The sequence below is a fragment of the Coenobita brevimanus genome, unplaced genomic scaffold (genome assembly GCF_032717465.1).
Source record: "Coenobita brevimanus isolate Jiangsu-jjx unplaced genomic scaffold, ASM3271746v2 jjx.HiC_scaffold_3666, whole genome shotgun sequence".
Classification (NCBI taxonomy): Eukaryota; Metazoa; Arthropoda; class Malacostraca; order Decapoda; family Coenobitidae; genus Coenobita; species Coenobita brevimanus.
Window position 1 is genome coordinate 9334 of NW_027644713.1, and position 25805 is coordinate 35138.

Consider the following 25805-nt stretch of genomic DNA (forward strand, 5'->3'; position numbering starts at 1 on the left):
TTATGAAATATGATGGTATTCATGAAGTTGTGCTTCCAAAAGTTAAAATAAGCAAATCACATTCTTTGGATGCACCTCCTTATATGAGGGGAAAATTTATGTCAAAGTTTATTGAAGAAGGTGTATATCTGAATGAAATTCACTTGGAAAATAAATTTGAGATGGATGAAAAAGGGGTCAGAATTGCATCGATTGGTATCGCCTGTTGTATTGATGGGGTTATACCAACTCTTACCGTTAATCAACCTTTTATTATGTCTTTGAGAAATAAATATGGATTAATCTCAGTAGCTGTAGTAACAGAACCCATTTGGGAAGACTAGAGACCTTTCAAATAAATATTATATTTTATAGCAGATTTTCCTTTCATCTTTTGACTGAAGAGTAAGATAGAAATATATAAATTTTCATTTTTGAATATAAAATATAATACCTTTTTTATTTTTATATATAGAGAAATGAAATTGATATATGTGTTTGGATTTTTGTATATTTTGATTCTTATAATAAAATTTTGTATAAATTATTCTCAAGATAATAAGTTATATGAAACAGAAAAAAGAGAAAAAATAAAAACAATATAGGAAAGGGGCAACAGGGGATATATAAAGCTCCTCCCATCCCGACAAGAGCTATAAGAAAAGATGGAGGCGTACAAGAGAGAAGAGGACCCCCTGAAGAAGAATCGGGATAAATCCATTATGATAGAGGCTCTCAAGAATGATAATGGGAATACATACATCTCGTTCTTTGCTTTCAAGTATCTCCTTGATATTATATGGCACTTAGATAAAGGAGATGAAGCTGTATCTGTTTTTATGTTTAATTTTGCTGAGTTACACGAAAGTGGAAGAATGAATGTGGGTCTATTTCTGGCTAAAGATTTGGAAATGAAAGAAAAATCTTATTTATCCAAGTTAAGAAAAGAGAAATATTTATCGGTTGGTCAGTTCGAGCGAAGAAATCAAGAAAGTCTAAGAAAACTGATGGAAGAGATGATGAAGAAGCTTTTCGGTAGTAGTTATGAGTTGAAATTACCACCCTCATCATGTCTGGCTTTTGTTCCCTGTATTGGTCTCAATGTAAACATCCGTTGGAAGAATAACATGAAAGATGCTGGTACTCAACCCTTTTGGGGAATAGGTGAAAAAAAAACCCAAAGAAAAGCTAAGATGTTTTCAGGCAGTCTTAGTAAAATTGGGTTTTCAGATGGAATTAATTTTTTTGAAATAAATACAGAAGATGATAGTGTGGTGACAATATTCATATCTTCCAAAAAAGATTTCTTCTTTACTGCACGAGATGAGAAATTTACTAAAAAAGAACTAAACCATTTAAAAAGGGTGGTCTTTAATAAAAATTTGTTGGAAAAGTATGAAGTTAGGAAATATAATGGTCTTCATAAAGTTGTGCTTCCAAAAGTTAAAATAAGCAAATCACATTCTTTGTATCCACCTCCTTATATGAGGGGAAATTTTATGTCAAAGTTTATTGAAGGAGGTGTATATCTGTATAATATTCATTTGGAAAATAAATTTGAGATGGATGAAAAAGGGGTCAGAATTGGTGTCGACTCTTATGTTGATGGGGTTCCAACTCTTACCGTTAATCAACCTTTTATTATGTCTTTGAGAAATAAATATGGATTAATCTCAGTAGCTGTAGTAACAGAACCCATTTGGGAAGACTAGAGACCTTTCAAATAAATGTTATATTTTATAGCATCCAAATAATTCAAGTATTATTTAGATTTAAGATTTTTACTGAAGAGTAAGATAGAAATATATAAATTTCCATTTTTGAATGTAAAAATTAATAGGCTAAAATAAAAAAGAATATAATACCTTTTTTTTATTTTCCCAAGACGAACAACACAACCTTGAGAGAGAGAAAAATTCCAAATATAATACAATCATTTACCTGCTAAAGGGTTTAAAGGAGAGGAAAAAACTTTATTAAAAAAAAAAACATTATACAAAGAATTTTTACAGATGTGTTTTGATGTGGGCTCTGATATGAGACCGAGTTCGAAAACTACGATCACATTGAGGACATATATATGGCTTTTCTCCTGTATGAATGCGTTCGTGAACCATCGTGTCCTCTTTCCTCATAAACTTCCTACCACAGTATTTGCAAACAAACAATTTTACCCCTGTATGTATCCTCTCGTGTGTTTTTAGATATTCTTTTATTTTAAAAGATTTATTACACTTATCACATTTATAGGCCCTCTCATCGCAATGTATAGCCATGTGTCTTTTCATATATGCTTTCCTTAGGAATGACTTATTGCAATAGGAACAGCAGTAAATTTTTTTATCCGTATAAATTTTATTTAAAAAATTAGATGATTCCAGAGGTTCTTCTTTTATATCCACCTCTTCTTCTTTTATATCATTCTCTTCTTCTTTTATATTTTCCTTCGAGATCCCATTTGGCTCCTCTCCAAAAGATGTGGCCCAACAATCAACCTAAAAAATTCTCTTTTTAGATAATTATGTTACAAAGAAAACCTTTAGAATATTTAAAAAATTAAAATATAAATATTCTTTCTTCAGAAAACTAAAAAAAAAATAAAAAGATTTGGGAAAATTTTTTTAAAAATAAAAAAACTAAAGTTGAAGCTATAGTATAATTTTTCATTATGGTTGTAAAAGAATTAATTACCTTTTCATCAAAAGGTTCCAGAGGTTCTTTTTTGATGATATTTGGATCCATAGTCACACCCCTACTTCGGTGAGTGTTTGCTGAAAAATGAAAAGAAATTTCAATCCTATATGGTTGGCGGGTGGTTGCCCAGTAAAGGATTAGTAGTAGATGATGATTTTTCTTTTATAGAATCTTTACGTTTATAATTAATTGTAGCTAATATTATAATCAATATTATTAATATAACAATAACTAAAATTAATATGGCCCAATCTGATTCAAAGGGGAAAGCCATTTCATTAACTTTATTTTATATTTATTTTAAAAATATAAATATCTATTATAATAATTTACTTCAAAGATTTTAACAAGGGCCTTTTCGCCTCAGTGTTATACAACCATATGGTCATACGACTACACCAATGCACGGAGTAGTGCTAGTGTTGGATTATTTTACAATATTTCAACCAAAACACCTCTTTCATTTAACGGTGCCGCCGCTGAAAAGAGTTTTTGAGCAATATTGGCTGCCGCATTACAATCTCTATCCAGAAAGGCTCCACGTTGTTGCTGGTGCTGGGATGGAGCTGGAAGTTTGGAGAATGTTTCTGTTCTGGAAGACTTTGTCGTTTTAGTAGGTAGTATCACTTTTGGCAGAGCAACGACTTAGACCCCGAAGGTACACCTCTTATTGAACCCTTATAGTATCGTTTGGTCTTGGAGGACCTCATGGCCTAGCCTAGCCTGGCTGACAATTGAGAAGGGAAGGTCTGTCTCATTTTTTTTTTCCTCAATAGGTTTAAAAGATATTTATGATCCAAAAAGTCGCCCGCTAAAGGGTTGATAATCCCCCCAAAAGTTTACAATCAACTTTATTGATAATAACCTAATATAGCCACTTGCCAGCTAAAGGATGTGAAATATTAATTGTCTATAGTAAGATGTAAAATAAAAAATATTCAAAAACTAACTTTATTGATAATAACCTTATATAGCCACTTGTTTACCGTCTGTATTATTATTAAATTGCAGTTGTGTCATATATCTGTATCATGCTGTGATGTGGTTTCAAATCACCTTCCATCCTCTTGTGGTAAAACATTAAAATCAGGCATTATGCATACTCTGATAATTTACCATAGAAACATCACCATTTCTTCATAATAAAATGATTCAGTCCAAAGATCTCTTTCATTTGAACCTTTATTTCTCGAATTGGTTGTCGTTGTGTAATCTTTCTGAGCTGTTGCATTACAATATCTATCCAGAAAGGTTCCACCAATCGGACAATTGACCGCCATATATTATCGGAATACTCTGGAAGCGGGTATCACTCTTGGCAGAGCAACAGCCGAGACCTCGCAGATACTTCCTTCTTCGTCCTCAAATCTTTTACGAATTCTACTGTATTCAGAAATTCCTTGCGTTTGTGGCGTGGACCGGTTTTCTCTCATCACAAGTGAGCTTTAAAAAAAGAAAAAAATTAATGAGTTCAGTTATGGATGGTAAATCCTCAGATACTACTAGTAAATCTATTATAGGGAAAAAACGGAAATTGTGTCTAGAAAGCACTTCTCAATTGAAAATCCAAAAAATTATGGATAAGGTAGATACTATGGAAAAAGAAGAAGAAGATGGGATTGAAAATGAAAATATTGAAGAAAGTGATATAGAAATAATTTCTGAAAGTGATGATGGAGATACTGAAAGTGACATAGAAGTTATTTTGGATGATGACTCTGATGATCAAGCTATTGATGAGGAACAATGGTTAAATGTGACTGATAGTTTTCTTGAATGACTAACCCTTTAGCGGGCAGCCAACTGCCAACCAGATAGGTCAGCATACGACTACACCAATGCACGGAGTGTTGATATTTCAACCAAAACACCTTTTTCAACTCTTCGGACTAGAGTGGTGGTGCCGCCGCTAGAAAGAGTTTTTGAGCTGCCGCATTACAGAAAGGCTCCACCGATTGGACAAAAAGTAGTAGTTGTTACTTTAACTGCTGGTGCTGATGGAAGTTTGGAGAATGTTTCTGTGCTGGGGGACTTTGTCGTTGTGGTAGGTAATATCACTCTTAGCAGAGCAACGACGTAGACCCCGAAGGTACACCTCCTTCTTCTTTCTTAAACCCTATGATAATCAGAGATTCTTTGCATCTGTGGCAGACTTTCAACATGTTCCATTCGTCGACGAGAGTGAAGTTTGTCGGACCGGCTCCTCTCTCTTTCATCACTCTGGCCTCCCCTCCCAGTGCAAGAAAACTTGGCTGAACCGTACGCTACTTTGAAGGGTTTCTTAGTATCTCCCAAAACCTTGTTTAGAGTCTTTTTGATTAGACAGTAGACTCGAAATGATCCAAAAAATAAAAGTCACCCGCTAAAGGGTTGAAAGGCATTTATGATCCCAAAAAAAGTCTACTTTGTAGTAGTGATCTACAGTAAGATGTAAAATAAAAAATATTCAAAAACCAACTTTATTGATAATAACCTAATATAGCCACTAAAGGATGCGAAATATAAAAAACAACTTTATTGATAACAATCCGATATAGCCACTTGCTCGTTAAAGGGTTGAAAGGCATTTATGATTCCCAAAAAGTCTATTGTCTATAATAAGATTTAAAATAAAAAATATTCAAAAACCAACTTTATTGATAATAACCTAATATAGCCACTTGCCTATTAAAGGGTTAAAATTTCTCTTTGTCTCGGGGTTTATGTATAATTATATAGTAGTATGACTATCTTTGTCTAAATGGTATAGTAGAATTTGTTTCTAATAAACTTCAACTATTCATTTAATTTCTGGTATTATTGAAGTTTGAAATGGGGCAATAATGTCGTTGTGAAGATCATTTTTTTAGCAGAGCAACGACAGATACCCTCTCCTGTAGCAACCTGAACTTTATTACAACCTGAGCCATAAATTAACCTAATCAGTTATGGGGTATAGGCCACTTACCCGTTAAAGGGTTAAAAATAGATAGACTATCTATAAAATAAAATAAAAATATTTCACTCCAGTATATTTTTGTCAATTTATAAAGTTCTGGGCAATGTTGGCTGTTGCTGAATTATAGTCTTCATAAAAGCTTAAATTTTATATAATTTATTTGAAAACCGGATACAAAAGGGTATATAAATTTTTACAATCTTTCACAGATAATAACAATGGACCTTATTAGACCTGATACCTCTTGTGAGAAATGTTTTAATATTTTGACAGATAAATATAAATTTTCAAATAAAAGTCAAGGATATCTCCTTTTTGCTATATATGAAAATACTTTGGAATGTAGTAAAGAAAACATTATAGAGAGACTAAATAACAATCTCAAAAGGATAATTTCTTTAAAGAGAGATGGTGACATGAGAAAAAACCTTTTTGAATCAATGATAAGTGAAAATCCGAAAGAAGAAGAGGAAAAAGAAAATCTTCCAATTCCTAATAAAAAAGAGAAAGAGTCTTGTTTCGGAATATGTTTAAAAGAAGGAGAAAATACGACTGATTGTGTATTTTTCCCAATCTCAGTTGAAGTAACAACATTCGAAAATAGATGGCGTGGTTATGAGTATTTGATATTTGGAGCAGAACGCATTCTTTGTAATGAAGAAATTGATACTGAACCATATATTAATCATAAAGATGGAAGAATTCATTTTCTTCAGTTTATTAAAACTGAAAGAGTTAAAAATTCTGTTGATAGTGTATATGCGGCAGGTAAACTCAATATGAAAGAATATAATGAGAATCTCTCAATGGCATTAATATTTTCTATAAAAAACTCTATCTTTTGGGAAGATTTTTCATTATCTGATCTTTATGTACAAACAGTCTCTTCTGAAAGAAATGATAAAGATTTTAAAAATATGATTATTAGTCGAGATATTATTCTTCACTTAAAATATATATATAATTGCATGTGTAATTATATGGAACAAGAATATAATATTTATTCTACAATAGATTATTTAAAAAATAAGTTTGATGTAACTGATACTTCTTTTTCATTAAATTTAAATGAAAAAGTAATTGAAGAAGTTAGGTATATGCTGCCATTCCGTTCCTCTAACCCATTTCCTAGTAGTGCTATAGAAATGTGTTTCAAGTCATTGAAAGATAAAAAATTACCCCAATAAATATCCAGAAAAAAAAAGCTTAAAACTCAAAAGAGAGAAAAAATATAAACTATTTTTTATTAACTACTATGTGGAAGGGGCCGAGGTGGGGGGGAGGCGGCCCCCCCCCGAAATAGTATTAAAAAAAAAATAGTTAAATAGATATTTGAGTTTTAAACTTTTTTTTTCTGGGAAGAATAATTAAAAAAATAAAGAGTTTAATTATCCTTAACCCTTTAGCGGGTAAGTGGCTATATAAGGTTATTATCAATAAAGTTGGTTTTTAAATATTTTTTATTTTACATCTTACTATAGAAAATTAATATTTCGCATCCTTTAGCTGGCAAGTGGCTATATTAGGTTATTATCAATAAAGTTGGTTTTGCATCTTATGGTAGATCACTACTACATAGTAGACTTTTTGGTGGATTATCAATCCTTTAGCGGGCGACTTTTTGAATCATAAATGTTTTTTAAACCTATTGAGGAAAAAAAATTTACTAGATAAATGAGACAGACCTTCCCTTCTCAATTATCAGCTAGGCTAGGCTAGGCCATAAGGTCCTCCAAGACCAAACGATACTATAAGAATATTAAATGTTCCCTGGGCAAAATACTGTTGGACTCGAAGAATGTCACTCCTCTCTTCGAAAAGAGATGTCTGGCCATCTCTCGGATGGCCATCAGCTGTGCAGTGCGATGATAGAAGATCTACTCCAAAGACAACGACGAGCTACCTGAAAACTTCCAAACTTCCAGCTCCATCCCAGCACCAGCAACAACAACATAGTCCGAGGAGTTAAGGTTCAAATGAAAGAGGTGTTTTGGTTGAAATATTATTGTAACAACCCAACACTAACTACTACTACTACTCCGTGCATTTATGATAAAGGTGTAGTCGTATGACCATATGGTCGTATATAACACTGAGGCGAGTTTATACAGCCACTAAGAGGATAATGGAGAATATCTTTGCTTGCTATAATTTACTAGAGTATGATTTACCCGAAGGAAAAAAAATAAGTCCAAATTTTGATAATATGATTGAAGATATCATAAAATTTCAGAAATTATGGAAAACTAATGAGAAATTAGTAGATAAAGTGAAAGTAAAAAAAGCTAAGAAAAAAATGGTAGAAAAATTCATTCATAATATAATTATTAATGAAAAAATTGCAATCCAAGATTATAAAACTACACAAAAGATAATTGATAATTTTGAAGGAGCCCTTTCTACTGAGAATAAGAAATTCTATAAGATTCCTGGTGAGCTGGAAACCAAGAATTTATACAAAGCATGGTTAAAACTAATGGAAATGGATGAGAAAGAAAAACAACGAAATCCATCAAATTTGGGATTTTTAGAAATTAGAAAATACATTATTGATATTCATAAAATTCTAATGACTGGAGTAATTGATGAGAAAATTATGACCCCCCCGGGAATATTTAGTACTTTTGATAGAGTAGCCGAATATAAGGGTGAAATTCATAAATACCCAAGAAAGGGAAGTCAAGAAGAATGGGAAACAGAGATTTGGACTTGTCTGGACCAGTATAATAGTTTTATTATAAACATGAAGAAAAACATTGAAGAAAAAAAAGGTGTAGAGGGTATCTTTAGGTGTGCCGCATGGCTTCTAGTTAAACTGGTTTCGTTGCATCCCTTTAGTGATGGAAATGGCCGCCTTAGTAGATTGTTGGCAAGTTATTCTCTTAATTTAATTACACCATTTCCATCTCCAATAAGTAAAAATCGAGAAGATTTTATTGATGCACTTATCAATGCACGTAAATCTTTTCCAAGTCATATTACTGGTATGATGATTGAATCAAATTGGTGGGCGTGGATGGAATTTTTAAATATGGTAGGAATCTCCTATTAGAATTTTTCTTTCTAGTTGTAAGAAAATGGTTTTCAAACTCTAGGCTAAATAAAAAAATATTTTCCGTTTTTAGGTGATATTTCTTAACCTTCAACCAGGTTGAAAATATTTTTCATCTCAGTGACCATCGCATCTCTTTTACTTATATAGTCTACTGGTGTTTATTTCTTTTTTTGATAATAAAATTCAACAAAAAACACTTCTTTTATTCCAACCTAATTCCTTAACCCTTTAGCGGGCAAGTGGCTATATCAGGTTATTATCAATAAAGTTGGTTTTTTAATATTTTTTATTTTACATTTTATTATAGACAATTAGACAGTAGACTTTTTTGGGAATAGCGGACAAGTGGTTATATCGGATTGTTATCAATAAAGAAGGTGGTGTACCTTCGGGGTAAAAAACAATCTAAAACTAACTACTACTACTACTATCACTACTTTATATATTTATGACAAAGGTGTAGTAGTATGACCATATGGTCGTATATAACACTGAGGCGAAAAGGCTGCCCGCTAAAGGGTTAATAATATTTTGTAATAACTATTTTTTATTTGTTCCTAAAATTAGTAGATATGGAAGATTCTCTGGAACGGGCCGGTGGGAGTAACATCCAAGAGGAACCCCTAGATCTTACTACACAAGAAAACCATAATAATAAGGAATATAGAGAAAAGCATAAGAATACTTATTTGGGTAAAAATATATTTAGGTTTTATAAGTTGAAATTAGAAAAGAGTGAAAAATTATCAGAATGTCCAGAGGTTTCTACTAATTCTGTGAACCTTATTATGGCCACCCATTCTCAAGAGAAGCCGTATAAATGCGGTGATGGAGCTATTTTAAAAAAACATGAGATGATACATACTTGTGAATACTGTGAGAAGACTTTCTCATATAAATCGATCCTAAGAATTCATATGCGGACTCATACAGGGGAAAAGCCGTTCATTTGTGAATACTGTAAGAAGGATTTCTCATTAAAATCGAACCTAACAGTACATAAACGCATTCATACGGGGGAAAAACCCTTTTCTTGTAAATATTGTGAGAAGACTTTTTCGAAAAAATACAACCTAAAAACTCACATACGTACTCATACAGGAGAAAAACCGTTTACCTGTGAATATTGTAGTAAAAGATTTCTCATTAAAATCGAACCTAACAGTACATAAACGCATTCATACAGGAGAAAAACCGTCTACCTGTGAATACTGTAGTAAAAAATTCAACATGAAAGAAACAATGAAAAAACATAAACGTATTCATACAGGAGAAAAACCGTTTACCTGTCGAAACTGTAGTAAAACATTCAGGGAGAAAGAACACATAAAATCTCATGAACGTACTCATACGGGGAAAAGGCCGTTTGTTTGTGAATACTGTGCGAAGAGTTTCTCATTAAAATCGAACCTAATAAGACACACATGTACTTATACAGGAGAGTAAAAAGAATAGAAATCCATACGAGGGGAAAAACGTTTGTCTGAATACTGTTAAAAGGCTGTTTGTTTGTGAATATTATCAGAAGATTTTCTCAGATAACACATACATATTCAAAGGGTAAATATAATAAGGGGAGGGAGGGGAAACATTTGCTAGGAAATTTTTTTTTAGTGTAAGAGAAGGAAATATAAACCCTAAGGAATCATATAAGTATTTATTTATATGAGAAAGGTATGAGAATGTTGCCTGCAGTCTCAGTCTAAAAGCTCTACCGATCGGACAAGTGGCCGAACAACGGTGGAGGTTCATCCTTCTTCTTCGTCCTCATACTAAAATAAATAATATTTAAAAAATTTATTTTATTTAACAATACTGCTATTTTAGTAACTATTTATAATAACTCTTTTTTTTCTTTTTTAAAATTAATAGACATGGAAGGTTCTCTGGAACAGGCCAATGGGAGTAATATCCAAGAGGAACCTTTGGATCTCAGTACAAAAAAAAATTATACTTATGATGAAAAATCTTTGTTGAAGAATATTCATTTCGATAAAAACATATTTAAATGTTATAAGTTAAAAATGAAAAAGAGTGAAAACTTACCGGAATGCTCGAAGGTTTTTACTAATTCTGTGGACCTAAGTGAGAAGACTTTCTCACACACACGCACCCATACAGGAGAAAAACCAGTTACCTATGAATACTGTAGTAAAACATTCAAACAGAAAAGAGACGTGGAAGATCATAAGCTCATCCATACAGGGGAAAAACCGTTTACCTGCGGATACTGTAGTAAAACATTCAGGCGGAAAAGAGACATGGAAGTTCATAAGCGCATTCATACTGGGGAAAAACCGTTTATCTGTGGATACTGTAGTAAAACATTCAGGCAGAAAGGACATATAGAAATTCATAAACGTATTCATACGGGAGAAAAACCATTTATCTGTAAATATTGTCAGAAAACTTTCTCGGATAAATCGAGCCTAAAATGTCATATACGCACTCATACAGGGGAAAAACCATTTACCTGTGGATACTGTAGTAAAACATTCAGGCAGAAAGGATATATGAAAATCCATAAACGCATTCATACGGGGGAAAAACCGTTTGTCTGTGAATGCTGTCAAAAGACTTTCTCAGATAAATCAAACCTAAGGACTCATAAACGCATTCATACATGAAAGAACCCTTTAGCTGGCAAGTGGCTATATAAGGTTATTATCAATAAAGTTGGTTTTTGAATATTTTTTTATTTTACATGGATTATCAACCTTTTAGCGGGCGACTTTTTGGATAATAAATGCTTTTTAAACCTATTGAGGAAAAAAATTAGTACTAGACTCTAGACACATTCGTAAACAAGGTTTTGGGAGACACTAAGAAACCATTCAACGTAGCGTACGGTTCAGCCAAGTTTTCCTGTACTGGGAGGGGGGAAGAAGGAGGAGGTGTACTACCTTCGGGGTCTACGTCGTTGCTCTGCCTACTAAAACGACAAAGTCCTCCAGCACAGAAACATTCTCCAAACTTCCAGCAACAACAACAATTACTAGTTTTTGTCCAATCGGTGGAGCCTTTCTGGATAGAGACTGTAATGTGGCAGCCAATATTGCTCAAAAACTCTTTCTAGCGGCGGCACCGTCCACCACCACTCTAGTCCGAGGAGTTAAGGTTCAAATGAAAGAGGTGTTTATATTATTGTAACAACCCAACACTAACTACTACTACTACTCCGTGCATTTATGATAAAGGTGTAGTCGTATGACCATATGGTCGTATATAACACTGAGGCGAAAAGGCAATTGCTGACCTATCTGGTTGGCAGTTGGCTGCCCGCTAAAGGGTTAACTCCGAGGTTAACAATCATTTGGAATTTTTCTAATAACTATTTTTTTTTTTCAATAGATCTAATAAAAATGGAAACTAGAAGTGATAATCAGGTACTGGTATCATATAATCCTTTGCAAGAAATCGAAGAGGAGTCTCCCTCTCAAGATAAAAATCACAGTATTTATATAAAGGAATGTGAAGAAGCCGCTGATAAAGTGTCACAATATGTATTATATCAAAAGAGAGAAAATAAACTATCGGATCTGCTTCATTTATTTGGTCATAGCGCTTCGTGTCCGTCTCCAATGTGTTCCTCTATCTGCCGGATATTCTGTCGTATTCGGCACCATCTGAAAGAGAAGAAAGAACATAAATGTAAAGTGCTAATTATATACACCGCACTATATAGGGCTTGGTGTAAAACCTATGAAAGTAATAAAAGAAAATTGGTTGAAGATCTCTATGTCTGCGATCAATGTGATCTTTTCTTCGTCAGCAAATCCTCATTAGATATTCATAAGAACAACGCCCATACAATCACACATTGTGATGAGAGGCTCCATAGATGTGACCGATGTGATAAATTCTTCAAAAATAAAGAGGGGCTAAGGCGGCACAAAAAAAGACATGACGATGAGAGGCTCCATAGATGTGACCGATGTGATAAATTCTTCAAAAATAAAGAGGGGCTAAGGCGGCACAAAAAAAGACATGACGATGAGAGGCTCCATAGATGTGACCGATGTGATAAATTCTTCAAAAATAAAGAGGGGCTAAGGCGGCATCTAAAAAACACACACCGATAAAAAAAAAAAATTGCCTGTAAATTCTGTGACAAAACATTTCATCAGAAAGTACATTTGATAAAGAAAAACCATTTATGTGTTTTCAATGCAATCACAGTTTTCGAACCCAGACGGCTCTTTCAAGCTATTATCCATCACACAGCAATCAGAGACCCTTTACCTGTGATCAGTGTGAAAGAAAATATAAGAGAAAGTCAGCTTTGAAATGTCATGGCTGTATCAGGTTATTATCAATAAAGTTGGTTTTTGAATATTTTTTATTTTACATCTTACTATAGACAATTAATATTTCGCATCCTTTAATTGGCAATTGGCTATTATAAATAAAGTTAGTTTTTAAATATTTTATATTTTAAATCTTACTGTAGATTACTATTATATAGTAGACTTTTTGGCCGACTTTTTGTATTTTTTGGATCATAAATGCCTTTTAAACCTTCTTATTAAAAAAGCAATTATACTGTAAAATTAAAAAAAAATACATCTACACACAAATGGAAAGGGGGGGAAGAGATATAATATTAGTTTCCATTGGCTCAAGGTTTTTATCCTCACTCTTCTGACTACGATTTCGTTGTTTTTTCTTGTAGTTTCTTCGATTAGTTAAGTTTTCGGATCGTAGATGTTGACAATGCTGGCATTTCGGGAAGTTCCAGCGAAAGTCATTTTCTCTGAGGAAACTTTCCTTGTCTGGCATAAAGAAGGCCAAGGGCGATTCATCTTTCTGTGGATTCGCCACATTGGAAGGTAGCAGCTGTGATGAGATTTCTGGGGTGGAAGACAACTCTTCTATGTATTTCCATCCAAAAATAACAAATCCCAGAAGAACAGCAAATATACTCATCACCAACACACATAACACAATCTTGAAAAGAAAAGAAAAAAGAGAGTTGTAATGTATACTGAAACTTCAAAAAACACTACATAGAAAAAAATTGCTGATAAACACTGTTTCATATAGGTAGTTCAGAATGTTTTTTGGCGCAAAGAAACAGCGCCAAAAGTGGTAACTGGACGAGAACGCTGAAGTTGGTTACCAGTTAAAGAAACAATAATATTTAGATCTTTGATTACAAAAAAACATCTAGTCGCCAAAATATAGGTAATTGCTAAAAAAAAGTAGCTAAGCTACATCAAAAGTCTCCAAATCTAAAAACAAAACTAAGTTGACAACAAACTATTTTAATTTTTTCGATCTAAATGCTTTTTTTTTTAATCTATCAGAGTTGTCTACTAAAAAGTTAATATCTTACCTCTAAAATTAAATGAAGAAAAAATAATAGAGACGAAAACATCCGGACGAGGTAAGGGGAGGGGTAGGAGTTGACGGACGAAGAGGTGTGCACTCAATGTGAAGGCTGGATTTAAGAGGTATATATATATGAAGCTTCACGTCATAGAAAGCAGAGGGGTTTCCATCTTTTACCATCCACAGGATTATATACAACCATCTAGTGTTTATCCAAAAAATTGCCACCAATCGAACAAGTGGCTGCCAATGTTGTTGGAAGTTTAGGGCGGAGCAACAATGTTCCTTTGAAAAATAACTCTTTGGCATAGCAACGACACAGCCCCCACACCACCTGTAGCAACTCTACTGACCATCAGCTTCAGAAGGGAAGCCGGTCCTGCAAGATTAACCCTTTAGCGGGCAGCCAACTGCCAACCAGATAGGTCAGCAAGGGCCTTTTCGCCGGAATATTTAAACTTGTGAGTACAAAATTTTTATAGTCACTTTCCATCTAAAGGATTAAAAATAATTTCTAAAGAATTTTTAATAATTGTTTGTAATAACTATCTTTTCTTTGTTTCAGAAATTAATAGATATGGAAGATTCTCTGGAACAGACTAGTAGAAGTAACATCCAAGAGGAACCCCTTAATCTCAGTACAAAAAAAAAGTATAATTATGACGAATACGGCATTAAAAAATCTTTTTGAAGATACAAACAATTTCTGGAATGCCCGAAGGTTTCTACTAATTCTGTGGACACCCGCATAAATATGATTAGTGCTTGTTTAAAAAGATGATACATACTCAAGAAAAACCGTTTACCTGTGGATACTGTAGTAAAACTTTTAGGCAGAAATACAACATGGAAATTAATAAAAAGACTCAGACAGAAGAAAGTGAATATTGTGAGAATTTTCTTGACTAAATTGAAACTAGAAAAACCGTTTACCTATGGATACTGTAGTAAACCATTCAGCCGAAAAATAAATATGGAAGTTCAAAGACCATTTCTCTGTAAATATTGTGAGAAGACTTTCTCGGTAAAATCGAGCCTAATAAAACACATTCGCACTCATACAGGAGAAAGGCCGTTTACCTGTGGATATTGTGAGAAGACATTCTCAGAGAAATCGATCCTAAGAACACACATACGCACCCACACGGGAGAAAAACCGTTTACCTGTGGATACTGTAGTAAACCATTCAGCCGAAAAATAAATATGGAAGTTCATAAACGCACTCATACAGGGGAAAAGCCATTTGTCTGTGAATATTGCGAGAAGACTTTCTCGGTAAAATCGAGCCTAATAAGACACATTCGCACTCATACAGGAGAAAGGCCGTTTACCTGTGGACATTGTGAGAAGACATTCTCAGAGAAATCGATCCTAAGAACACACATACGCATCCATACGGGAGAAAAACCATTTACCTGTGGATACTGTAGTAAAACATTCAGGCAAAAAACACAAGCAAACGTTCATAAGCGCATCCATACAGGGGAAAAACCACATACTTGTAAATATTGTAACAATACCTTCTCCAGAAAAAGGCAGATGAGAAAGCATGAATTAATTCATTTGAGTGGTAGGTAAAAAATAATCATGGAAATTCTCGATATACACACTTATAAGAGAAGATTCCAATACAAACTCATATAGGAGAAAACCTGTTTGTCTATAAAAAAAAATATTTAACCTTCTTAGAAGAAATGTAGTAAGAAATTTAAATATAAAATAATTTTTAGTTCCTATCTTTTGAAATTGGTTGAAAATAAGGGAAGAAGAAAATAATATTATTAGAATTTTTTTTCATTTTTAGTGGGCAACCAGTGGAGCGCATTGTGAGCAACTCTGGAGATCTAGCAGATGGTTCCAAACTGAAAAGGTAATTATATATAATTGTCTAAAGTGATATCAACTTTATACAGTCACTATAGATTGAAAAAAATATTTCTGAAGAATTTTTAATAATCGTTTTTCTTTGTTTCTAAAATTAATAGACATGGAGGCTTCTCTGGAACAGGGCAGTGGGAGTAACATCCAAGAGGAACCCCTAGATCTCAGTACAAAAAAAAACTGTAATTGTGATGAATGCAGTATTGAAAAATCTTCTTTGGAAATGCATAAGAAAAATATATTCAAGTATCATAAGTTTAAAATGAAAAAATATAATTCTATGGACCTAGTAGTAGACAAGCCGCATAAATGCAACAAATGCGATCGGTGCTTCAAAGAAAAAAGCAATCTAAAAAGACACGAGATGATACACACCGAAGAAAAACCATTTACCTGTGAATGTTGTAATAAAAAATTTAGGCAAAAAGGAAACATGAAAATTCATGAACGTATTCATACAGGGGAAAAACCATTTGTCTGTGAATATTGTGAGAAGGTTTTCTCGACAAAATCGAGCCTAATAAGACACATACGCACTCATACAGGAGAAAAGCCGTTTGTCTGTCAATACTGTGAAAAGAGTTTCTCACATCAATTGAGCCTAAAAATTCATTTACGCACTCATACGGGGGAAAAGCCATTTACATGTGAATACTGTAAGAAGACTTTCTCGGCAAAATCGAGCCTAATAAGTCACATTCGCACTCATACAGGGGAAAGGTCGTTTACCTGTGGACATTGTGAGAAGACATTTTCAAATAAATTGATCCTAAGAACACACATACGCACCCATACGGGAGAAAAACCATTTACCTGTGGATATTGTGAGAAGACATTCTCAAATAAATTGATCCTAAGAACACACATACGCACCCATACGGGAGAAAAACCATTTACCTGTGGATACTGTAGTAAAACATTCAGGCAAAAAACACAAGCAAATTTTCATAAGCGCATCCATACAGGGGAAAAGCCATTTGTCTGTGAATATTGCGAGAAGACTTTCTCGTTAAAATCGAGCCTAATAAAACACATTCGCACTCATACAGGAGAAAGGCCGTTTACCTGTGGACATTGTGAGAAGACATTCTCAGAGAAATCGACCCTAAGAACACACATATACGTTCATACCGAGGAAAAACCCTTTTCCTGTGGATACTGTAATAAAACATTCAGGCAAAAAACACAAGCAAACGTTCATGAACGCATCCATACAGGGGAAAAACCATATACTTGTAAATATTGTAACAATACCTTCTCTAGAAAAAGCCAGATGAGAAAGCATGAATTAATTCATTTGTAAAAAAATAATTATGGTTTCTCGATATACACACTTATAAGAGAAGACTCGAATACAAACTCATATAGGAGAAAACCCGTTTGTCCATGAAAAAAATATTTAACCTTCTTAGTAAATATAAAATAATTTTTAGTTCCTATCTTTTGAAATTGGTTGAAAATAAGGGAAGAAGAAAATACTATTATTAGAATTTCTTTTTCATTTTTAGTGGGCAACCAGTGGAGCGCATTGTGAGCAACTCTGGAGATCTAGCAGATGGTTCCAAACTGAAAAGGTAATTATATATAATTGTCTAAAGTGATATCAACTTTATACAGTCACTATAGATTGAAAAAAGTATTTCTGAAGAATTTTTAATAATCGTTTTTCTTTGTTTCTGAAATTAATAGACATGGAGGCTTCTCTGGAACAGGGCAGTGGGAGTAACATCCAAGAGGAACCCCTAGATCTCAGTACAAAAAAAAAAACTATAATTGTGATGAATGCAGTATTGATAAATCTTCTTTGGAAATGCATAAGAAAAATATATTCAAGTATCATAAGTTAAAAATGAAAAAATATACTCATTGCCACGACAAGCCGCATAAATGCAACAAATGCGATCGGTGCCTTTAAAGAAAAAGGCAACCGTTCCTAAAAAGACAAGAGATGATACACACTGAAAGAAAAACCATTTACCTGTGGAAGGAATGTTGTAATAAAACATTTAGGCAAAAAGGGAAACATGAAAATTCATGAACGTATTCATACAAGGGGGGAAAAACCATTTGTCTGTGAATACTGTGAAAAAGGTTTCTCGAGCAACAAGAAATCGAGCCTAATAAGAGAGCACATACGCACTCATACAGGAGAAAAGGCCGTTTGTCTGTGGACAATACTGTGAGAAGAGTTTCTCAAATGAATTGAGCCTAATAACACACATTTTTATACATTCATGCGGAACATTCACAGGTAATAAAAGATTCAGGCAAAAACACAAGCAAACGTTCATGAACGCATCTCGTGTCTTTAGAAAGGCCGTTTATCTGTGGACATTTTGAGCCCGTCATTTATTGCATTTATAACACACATATCGTGGCAATACGGAAAAACCCTTTTTTCATACTGTAATAAAAGATTCTTGCAATATACGTTTTCTTATGCATTTCCATACAGGGAAAATTTTTCAATGGACTGCGTTCATAACATTTGCTTGTGTTTTGCCGAGATCTTTGCAATCTAGGAAAAGGGTTCTGAGATGTTACTCCCACTGCCCTACAGCATGTATATGTTATTGAATGTCTTCTCTGAAAAACGAGTTATCTCCCAAAAATGGATGCGTTCATGAGCTCTTAATGCCTGTTGTTTATGAAAGTTGACGTATCCACTAGACAAGTTGTATATGAATTGTCTTTTCACAATGTCTGGGCTACTCTGCTTCCAAGAGTTACTTTCACAATGTCTCACTAATTGCCCAGACTAAAATGAAGAAAACGTTCATGAAAAATGGTATTTTCATGTCTTCCACTTTGCCTAAGTGTGTCCATCAGGCGTTACAAAAATAGGAACATTTTGAAACACCGGTCGCATTTGTTTATGATAAATGGCAAGGTTAATGTACTTTTTCATTTTTTCGTGAACATGAGTTTTTGTAACATGCATTTCCAAAAAGTCTTCTGCTTACTGGGTTTGTGTCGAATTTTAGTTATTTTTCTACAAATGAATTAATTCATGCTCTACATCTTGTTTATAAGAAGTAATTTCAGAAACAGAAAATTATTAAAAAATTCTTGTGAGTTTTCAATCTGTATGAATTACTGTGTCGCCTTAAAGTTATATCCATAATGTACCTTTCTGCCTGAAACATGCTCTGCAGTATCCACAGGTAAATGAGCTGTTGCTCCGTATGAGGATGGGGGGGGGGTGTAGTCTACAACAATATTGTTCTTAGGGTCAGTTTCACCCAAGATAGGAACTAAAAATGTATTTGTTAATTATTTACAAGTAGTAGCGTAGTTTTCCCCTGTATGGACTACGTTCATGAACGTTTGCTTGTGTTTTTGTGCAGATGTTTTGGCCACGTATCCCACAGGAAAAGGAGTTTCCCGGTATAATTTATATGTGTGTTCTTGGGGTCGATTTTTCTCTGAGGAATATCTTCTATCCACGAGGTAAACGACCTTTTCTCCTAGTATGAGAGAAATGCTTGAATATATTTTTATTAGACTCGATTTTGCGAGAAAGTGTCTTTCTGTATTGCCTAATATAATTGCGCTTATGCAACATTGTTTTTGCCTGAGTGTTTTGCACAGTATCCGCAGGTATATTCCGCGGTAATAGTGGCAGGTATGTGTGTTCTTAGGATCAATTTATGGTGTCTTTTCTCACAATGTCCGTATGTGCGAGTACATGACGGTATATTTCTCTGAGAAAGTCTTACAGCATATCGCATGCAGGTCCCATATAGTGGCGTAAGCAAATTTTTAACCTCATTTATGTGAGGAAACTCTTTTCTGGCCTGTTGACGCTGAACCCAAACGGCTCCTGTACTGAAATGCGCATATGAAGTATTGCTCAAGTTTATTTATCAGAGAAAATTACAGCTATTCACGTATTCATAACTTTTCCCCGTATGAGTGCGTGTTTTAGGCTCAATTCATGTGAAAGCTCTTTTTCACAGTGTGACAGATTAAGCCGGCAGCTTTCTCCCTAGTATGAGAAGTACGTATTATCTTATTAGGCTCGATTTTCTCGAGAAACCTTCTCATGCAATATTCACAGACAAAATGAAGTTTTTCCCCCTGTATGAATACGATTCATGAATTTTCATGTTTCCTTTTTGCCCTAAATTTTTTATTTTATTACAACATTCACAGAGTAAATGGTTTTCTATCAGTGTCGTGTCTCACAGATTGCGCTCTGAGCGCGATTCGCATTTATTCACATTTCGATAATAGTGGCAATAATGATTTTTTCATTTTAAACAGTGATACTTGAATATATTTTTCTTATGCATTTTAAAGAAGATTTTTCAATACTGCATTCATCACAATTACAGTTTTTTGTACTGAGATCTAGGGGTTCCACTTGGATGTAACTCCCACTCCCCTGTTCCAGAGAAGCCTCCCTGTCTATTAAATTTAGAAACAAAGAAAAACAATTATTAAAAAATCTTCAGAAATATTTTTTTCAATCTATAGTGACTGTATAAAGTTGATTTTTTAAATATCACTTTAGACAATTATATATAATTACCTTTTCAGTTTGGAACCATCTGCTAGATCTCCAGAGTTGCTCACAATGCGCTCCACTGGTTGCCCACTAAAAATGAAAAAAATTCTAATAATAGTATTTTCTTCTTCCCTTATTTTCAACCAATTTCAAAAGATAGGAACTAAAAATTATTTTATATTTAAATTTCTTACTACATTTCTTCTAAGAAGGTTAAATATTTTTTTTATAGACAAACAAGTTTTCTCCTATATGAGTTTGTATTGGAATCTTCTCTTATAAGTGTGTATATCGAGAATTTCCATGATTATTTTTTACCTACCACTCAAATGAATTAATTCAATCTTTATCATCTGCCTTTTTCTGGAGAAGGTATTTTTACAATATTTACAAGTATAATAGTGTGGTTTTTTCCCCTGTATGGATGCGCTTATGAAAGTTTGCTTGTGTTTTTTGCCTGAATGTTTTACTACAGTATCCACAGGTAAATGGTTTTTCTCCCGTATGGGTGCGTATGTGTGTTCTTAGGGTCGATTTCTCTGAGAATGTCTTCTTACAATGTCCACAGGTAAACGACCTTTCTCATGTATGAGTGCGAATGTCTGTATTAGGCTGATTTTACGGAGAAAGTCTTCTCGCAATATTCACAGACAAATGGCTTTTTACCTGTATGAGTGCGTTTATGAATTTCCATATTTTTTTTTCGCCTATATGTTTTCCTGCAGTATCTACAGGTAAACGGTTTTTCTCCCGGGTGGGTGCGTTCTTAGGATCGATTTCTCTGAGAATGTCTTTCTCACAATGTCCACAGGTAAACGGCCTTTCTCCTGTATGAGTGCGAATGTGTCTTATTAGGCTCGATTTTACCGAGAAAGTCTTCTCGCAATATCTCACAGACAAATGGCTTTTACAGAGAAATGGTCTTATGAACTTTCCATATTTTTTTTCGGCTGAATGGTTTACTACAGTATCCACAGGTAAACGGTTTTTCTCCCGTATGTGTTCTTAGGATCTATTTCTCTGAGAATGTCTTCACAATATCCACAGGTAAACGGCCTTTCCCCTGTATGAGTGCGAATGTGTTTTATTAGGCTCGATTTTACCGAGAAAGTCTTCTCACAATATTTACAGAGAAATGGTCTTTGAACTTCCATATTTATTTTTCGGCTGAATGGTTTTTCTAGTTTTTCTAGTTTCAATTTAGTCAAGAAAATTCTCACAATATTCACTTTCTTCTGTATGAGTCTTTTTATTAATTTCCATGTTGTATTTCTGCCTAAAAGTTTTACTACAGTATCCACAGGTAAACGGTTTTTCTTGAGTATGTATCATCTTTTTAAACAAGCACTAATCATATTTATGCGGGTGTCCACAGAATTAGTAGAAACCTTCGGGCATTCCAGAAATTGTTTGTATCTTCAAAAAGATTTTTTAATGCCGTATTCGTCATAATTATACTTTTTTTTTGTACTGAGATTAAGGGGTTCCTCTTGGATGTTACTTCTACTAGTCTGTTCCAGAGAATCTTCCATATCTATTAATTTCTGAAACAAAGAAAAGATAGTTATTACAAACAATTATTAAAAATTCTTTAGAAATTATTTTTAATCCTTTAGATGGAAAGTGACTATAAAAATTTTGTACTCACAAGTTTAAATATTCCGGCGAAAAGGCCCTTGCTGACCTATCTGGTTGGCAGTTGGCTGCCCGCTAAAGGGTTAATCTTGCAGGACCGGCTTCCCTTCTGAAAGCTGATGGTCAGTAGAGTTGCTACAGGTTGTGTGGGGCTGTGTCGTTGCTATGCCAAAGAGTTATTTTTCAAAGGAACATTGTTGCTCCGCCCCTAAACTTCCAACAACATTGGCAGCCACTTGTTCGATTGGTGGCAATTTTTTGGATAAACACTAGATGATTGTATATAATCCTGTGGATGGTAAGATGGAAACCCCTCTGCTTTCTATGACGTGAAGCTTCATATATATATACCTCTTAAATCCAGCCTTCACATTGAGTGCACACCTCTTTCCGTCAACTCGTCCGGATGTTTTCGTCTCTATTATTTTTCTTCATTTTAATTTTAGAGGTAAGATATTAACTTTTTAGTAGACAACTCTGATAGATTAAAAAAAAAGCATTTAGATCGAAAAATTAAAACAGTGTTGTTGTCAACTTAGTTTTGTTTTTAGATTTGGAGACTTTTGATCTAGCTTAGCTACTTTTTTTAGCAATTACCTATATTTTGGCGACTAGATGTTTTTTTGTAATCAAAGATCTAAATATTATTTGTTTCTTTAACTGGTAACCAACTTCAGCGTTCTCGTCCAGGTACCACTGTTGGCGCTGTTTCTTTGCGCCAAAACATTCTGAACTACCTATATGAAACAGTGTTTATCAGCAATTTTTTCTATGTAGTGTTTTTTGAAGTTTCAGTATACATTACAACTCTTTTTTCTTTTCTTTTCAAGATTGTATTATGTGTGTTGGTGATGAGTATATTTGCTGTTCTTCTGGGATTTGTTATTTTTGGATGGAAATACATAGAAGAGTTGTCTTCCACCCCAGAAATCTCATCACAGCTGGTACCTTCCAATGTGGCGAATCCACAGAAAGATGAATCGCCCTTGGCCTTCTTTATGCCAGACAAGGAAAGTTTCCTCAGAGAAAATGACTTTCGCTGGAACTTCCCGAAATGCCAGCATTGTCAACATCTACGATCCGAAAACTTAACTAATCGAAGAAACTACAAGAAAAAACAACGAAATCGTAGTCAGAAGAGTGAGGATAAAAACCTTTGGAAAACTAATATTATATCTCTTCCCCCCCTTTCCATTTGTGTGTAGATGTATTTTTTTTTTAATTTTACAGTATAATTGCTTTTTTAATAAGAAGGTTTAAAAGGCATTTATGGTCCAAAAAATAAAAAAAGTCGGCCACTAAAGGGTTAAAAGGCATTTATGAGCCCCCAAAAAAGTCTACTATGTAATAGTAATCTACAGTAAGATTTAAAATATAAAATATTTAAAAACTAACTTTATTTATAATAGCCAATTGCCAATTAAAGGATGCGAAATATTAATTGTCTATAGTAAGATGTAAAATAAAAAATATTCAAAAACCAACTTTATTGATAATAACCTGATACAGCCATGGCATTTCAAAGCTGACTTTCTCTTATATTTTCTTTCACACTGATCACAGGTAAAGGGTCTCTGATTGCTGTGTGATGGATAATAGCTTGAAAGAGCCGTCTGGGTTCGAAAACTGTGATTGCATTGAAAACACATAAATGGTTTTTCTTTATCAAATGTACTTTCTGATGAAATGTTTTGTCACAGAATTTACAGGCAAATTGTTTTTTTTTTTTTTTTCATCGGTGTGTGTTTTTTAGATGCCGCCTTAGCCCCTCTTTATTTTTGAAGAATTTATCACATCGGTCACATCTATGGAGCCTCTCATCGTCATGTCTTTTTTTGTGCCGCCTTAGCCCCTCTTTATTTTTGAAGAATTTATCACATCGGTCACATCTATGGAGCCTCTCATCGTCATGTCTTTTTTTGTGCAGCCTTAGCCCCTCTTTATCACATCGGTCACATCTATGGAGCCTCTCATCACAATGTGTGATTGTATGGGCGTTGTTCTTATGAATATCTAATGAGGATTTGCTGACGAAGAAAAGATCACATTGATCGCAGACATAGAGATCTTCAACCAATTTTCTTTTATTACTTTCATAGGTTTTACACCAAGCCCTATATAGTGCGGTGTATATAATTAGCACTTTACATTTATGTTCTTTCTTCTCTTTCAGATGGTGCCGAATACGACAGAATATCCGGCAGATAGAGGAACACATTGGAGACGGACACGAAGCGCTATGACCAAATAAATGAAGCAGATCCGATAGCTTATTTTCTCTCTTTTGATATAATACATATTGTGACACTTTATCAGCGGCTTCTTCACATTCCTTTATATAAATACTGTGATTTTTATCTTGAGAGGGAGACTCCTCTTCGATTTCTTGCAAAGGATTATATGATACCAGTACCTGATTATCACTTCTAGTTTCCATTTTTATTAGATCTATTGAAAAAAAAAAATAGTTATTAGAAAAATTCCAAATGATTGTTAACCTCGGAGTTAACCCTTTAGCGGGCAGCCAACTGCCAACCAGATAGGTCAGCAATTGCCTTTTCGCCTCAGTGTTATATACGACCATATGGTCATACGACTACACCTTTATCATAAATGCACGGAGTAGTAGTAGTTAGTGTTGGGTTGTTACAATAATATTTCAACCAAAACACCTCTTTCATTTGAACCTTAACTCCTCGGACTAGAGTGGTGGTGGACGGTGCCGCCGCTAGAAAGAGTTTTTGAGCAATATTGGCTGCCACATTACAGTCTCTATCCAGAAAGGCTCCACCGATTGGACAAAAACTAGTAATTGTTGTTGTTGCTGGAAGTTTGGAGAATGTTTCTGTGCTGGAGGACTTTGTCGTTTTAGTAGGCAGAGCAACGACGTAGACCCCGAAGGTAGTACACCTCCTCCTTCTTCCCCCCTCCCAGTACAGGAAAACTTGGCTGAACCGTACGCTACGTTGAATGGTTTCTTAGTGTCTCCCAAAACCTTGTTTACGAATGTGTCTAGAGTCTAGTACTAATTTTTTTTCCTCAATAGGTTTAAAAAGCATTTATTATCCAAAAAGTCGCCCGCTAAAGGGTTGATAATCCATGTAAAATAAAAAATATTCAAAAACCAACTTTATTGATAATAACCTTATATAGCCACTTGCCAGCTAAAGGGTTCTTTCATGTATGAATGCGTTTATGAGTCCTTAGGTTTGATTTATCTGAGAAAGTCTTTTGACAGCATTCACAGACAAACGGTTTTTCCCCCGTATGAATGCGTTTATGGATTTTCATATATCCTTTCTGCCTGAATGTTTTACTACAGTATCCACAGGTAAATGGTTTTTCCCCTGTATGAGTGCGTATATGACATTTTAGGCTCGATTTATCGGAGAAAGTTTTCTGACAATATTTACAGATAAATGGTTTTTCTCCCGTATGAATACGTTTATGAATTTCTATATGTCCTTTCTGCCTGAATGTTTTACTACAGTATCCACAGATAAACGGTTTTTCCCCAGTATGAATGCGCTTATGAACTTCCATGTCTCTTTTCCGCCTGAATGTTTTACTACAGTATCCGCAGGTAAACGGTTTTTCCCCTGTATGGATGAGCTTATGATCTTCCACGTCTCTTTTCTGTTTGAATGTTTTACTACAGTATTCATAGGTAACTGGTTTTTCTCCTGTATGGGTGCGTGTGTGTGAGAAAGTCTTCTCACTTAGGTCCACAGAATTAGTAAAAACCTTCGAGCATTCCGGTAAGTTTTCACTCTTTTCCATT

The 25805-nt window shown here is 34.2% G+C and overlaps 1 protein-coding gene across 1 annotated transcript; it reads right to left on the bottom strand.

Annotated features, from left to right (window-relative positions):
- Positions 1-1989: 1989 nt before the first annotated feature.
- Positions 1990-25315, bottom strand: LOC145390228 (putative zinc finger protein 876; the record flags this gene model as incomplete). Its single annotated transcript, XM_080265223.1, has 3 exons — positions 25216-25315; positions 20414-20468; positions 1990-2121 (listed from the first exon to the last, which is right to left on the bottom strand). Coding segments are annotated over exons 1-3 (287 nt in total), but the record flags the coding sequence as incomplete, so codon positions are not given.
- Positions 25316-25805: the final 490 nt, after the last annotated feature.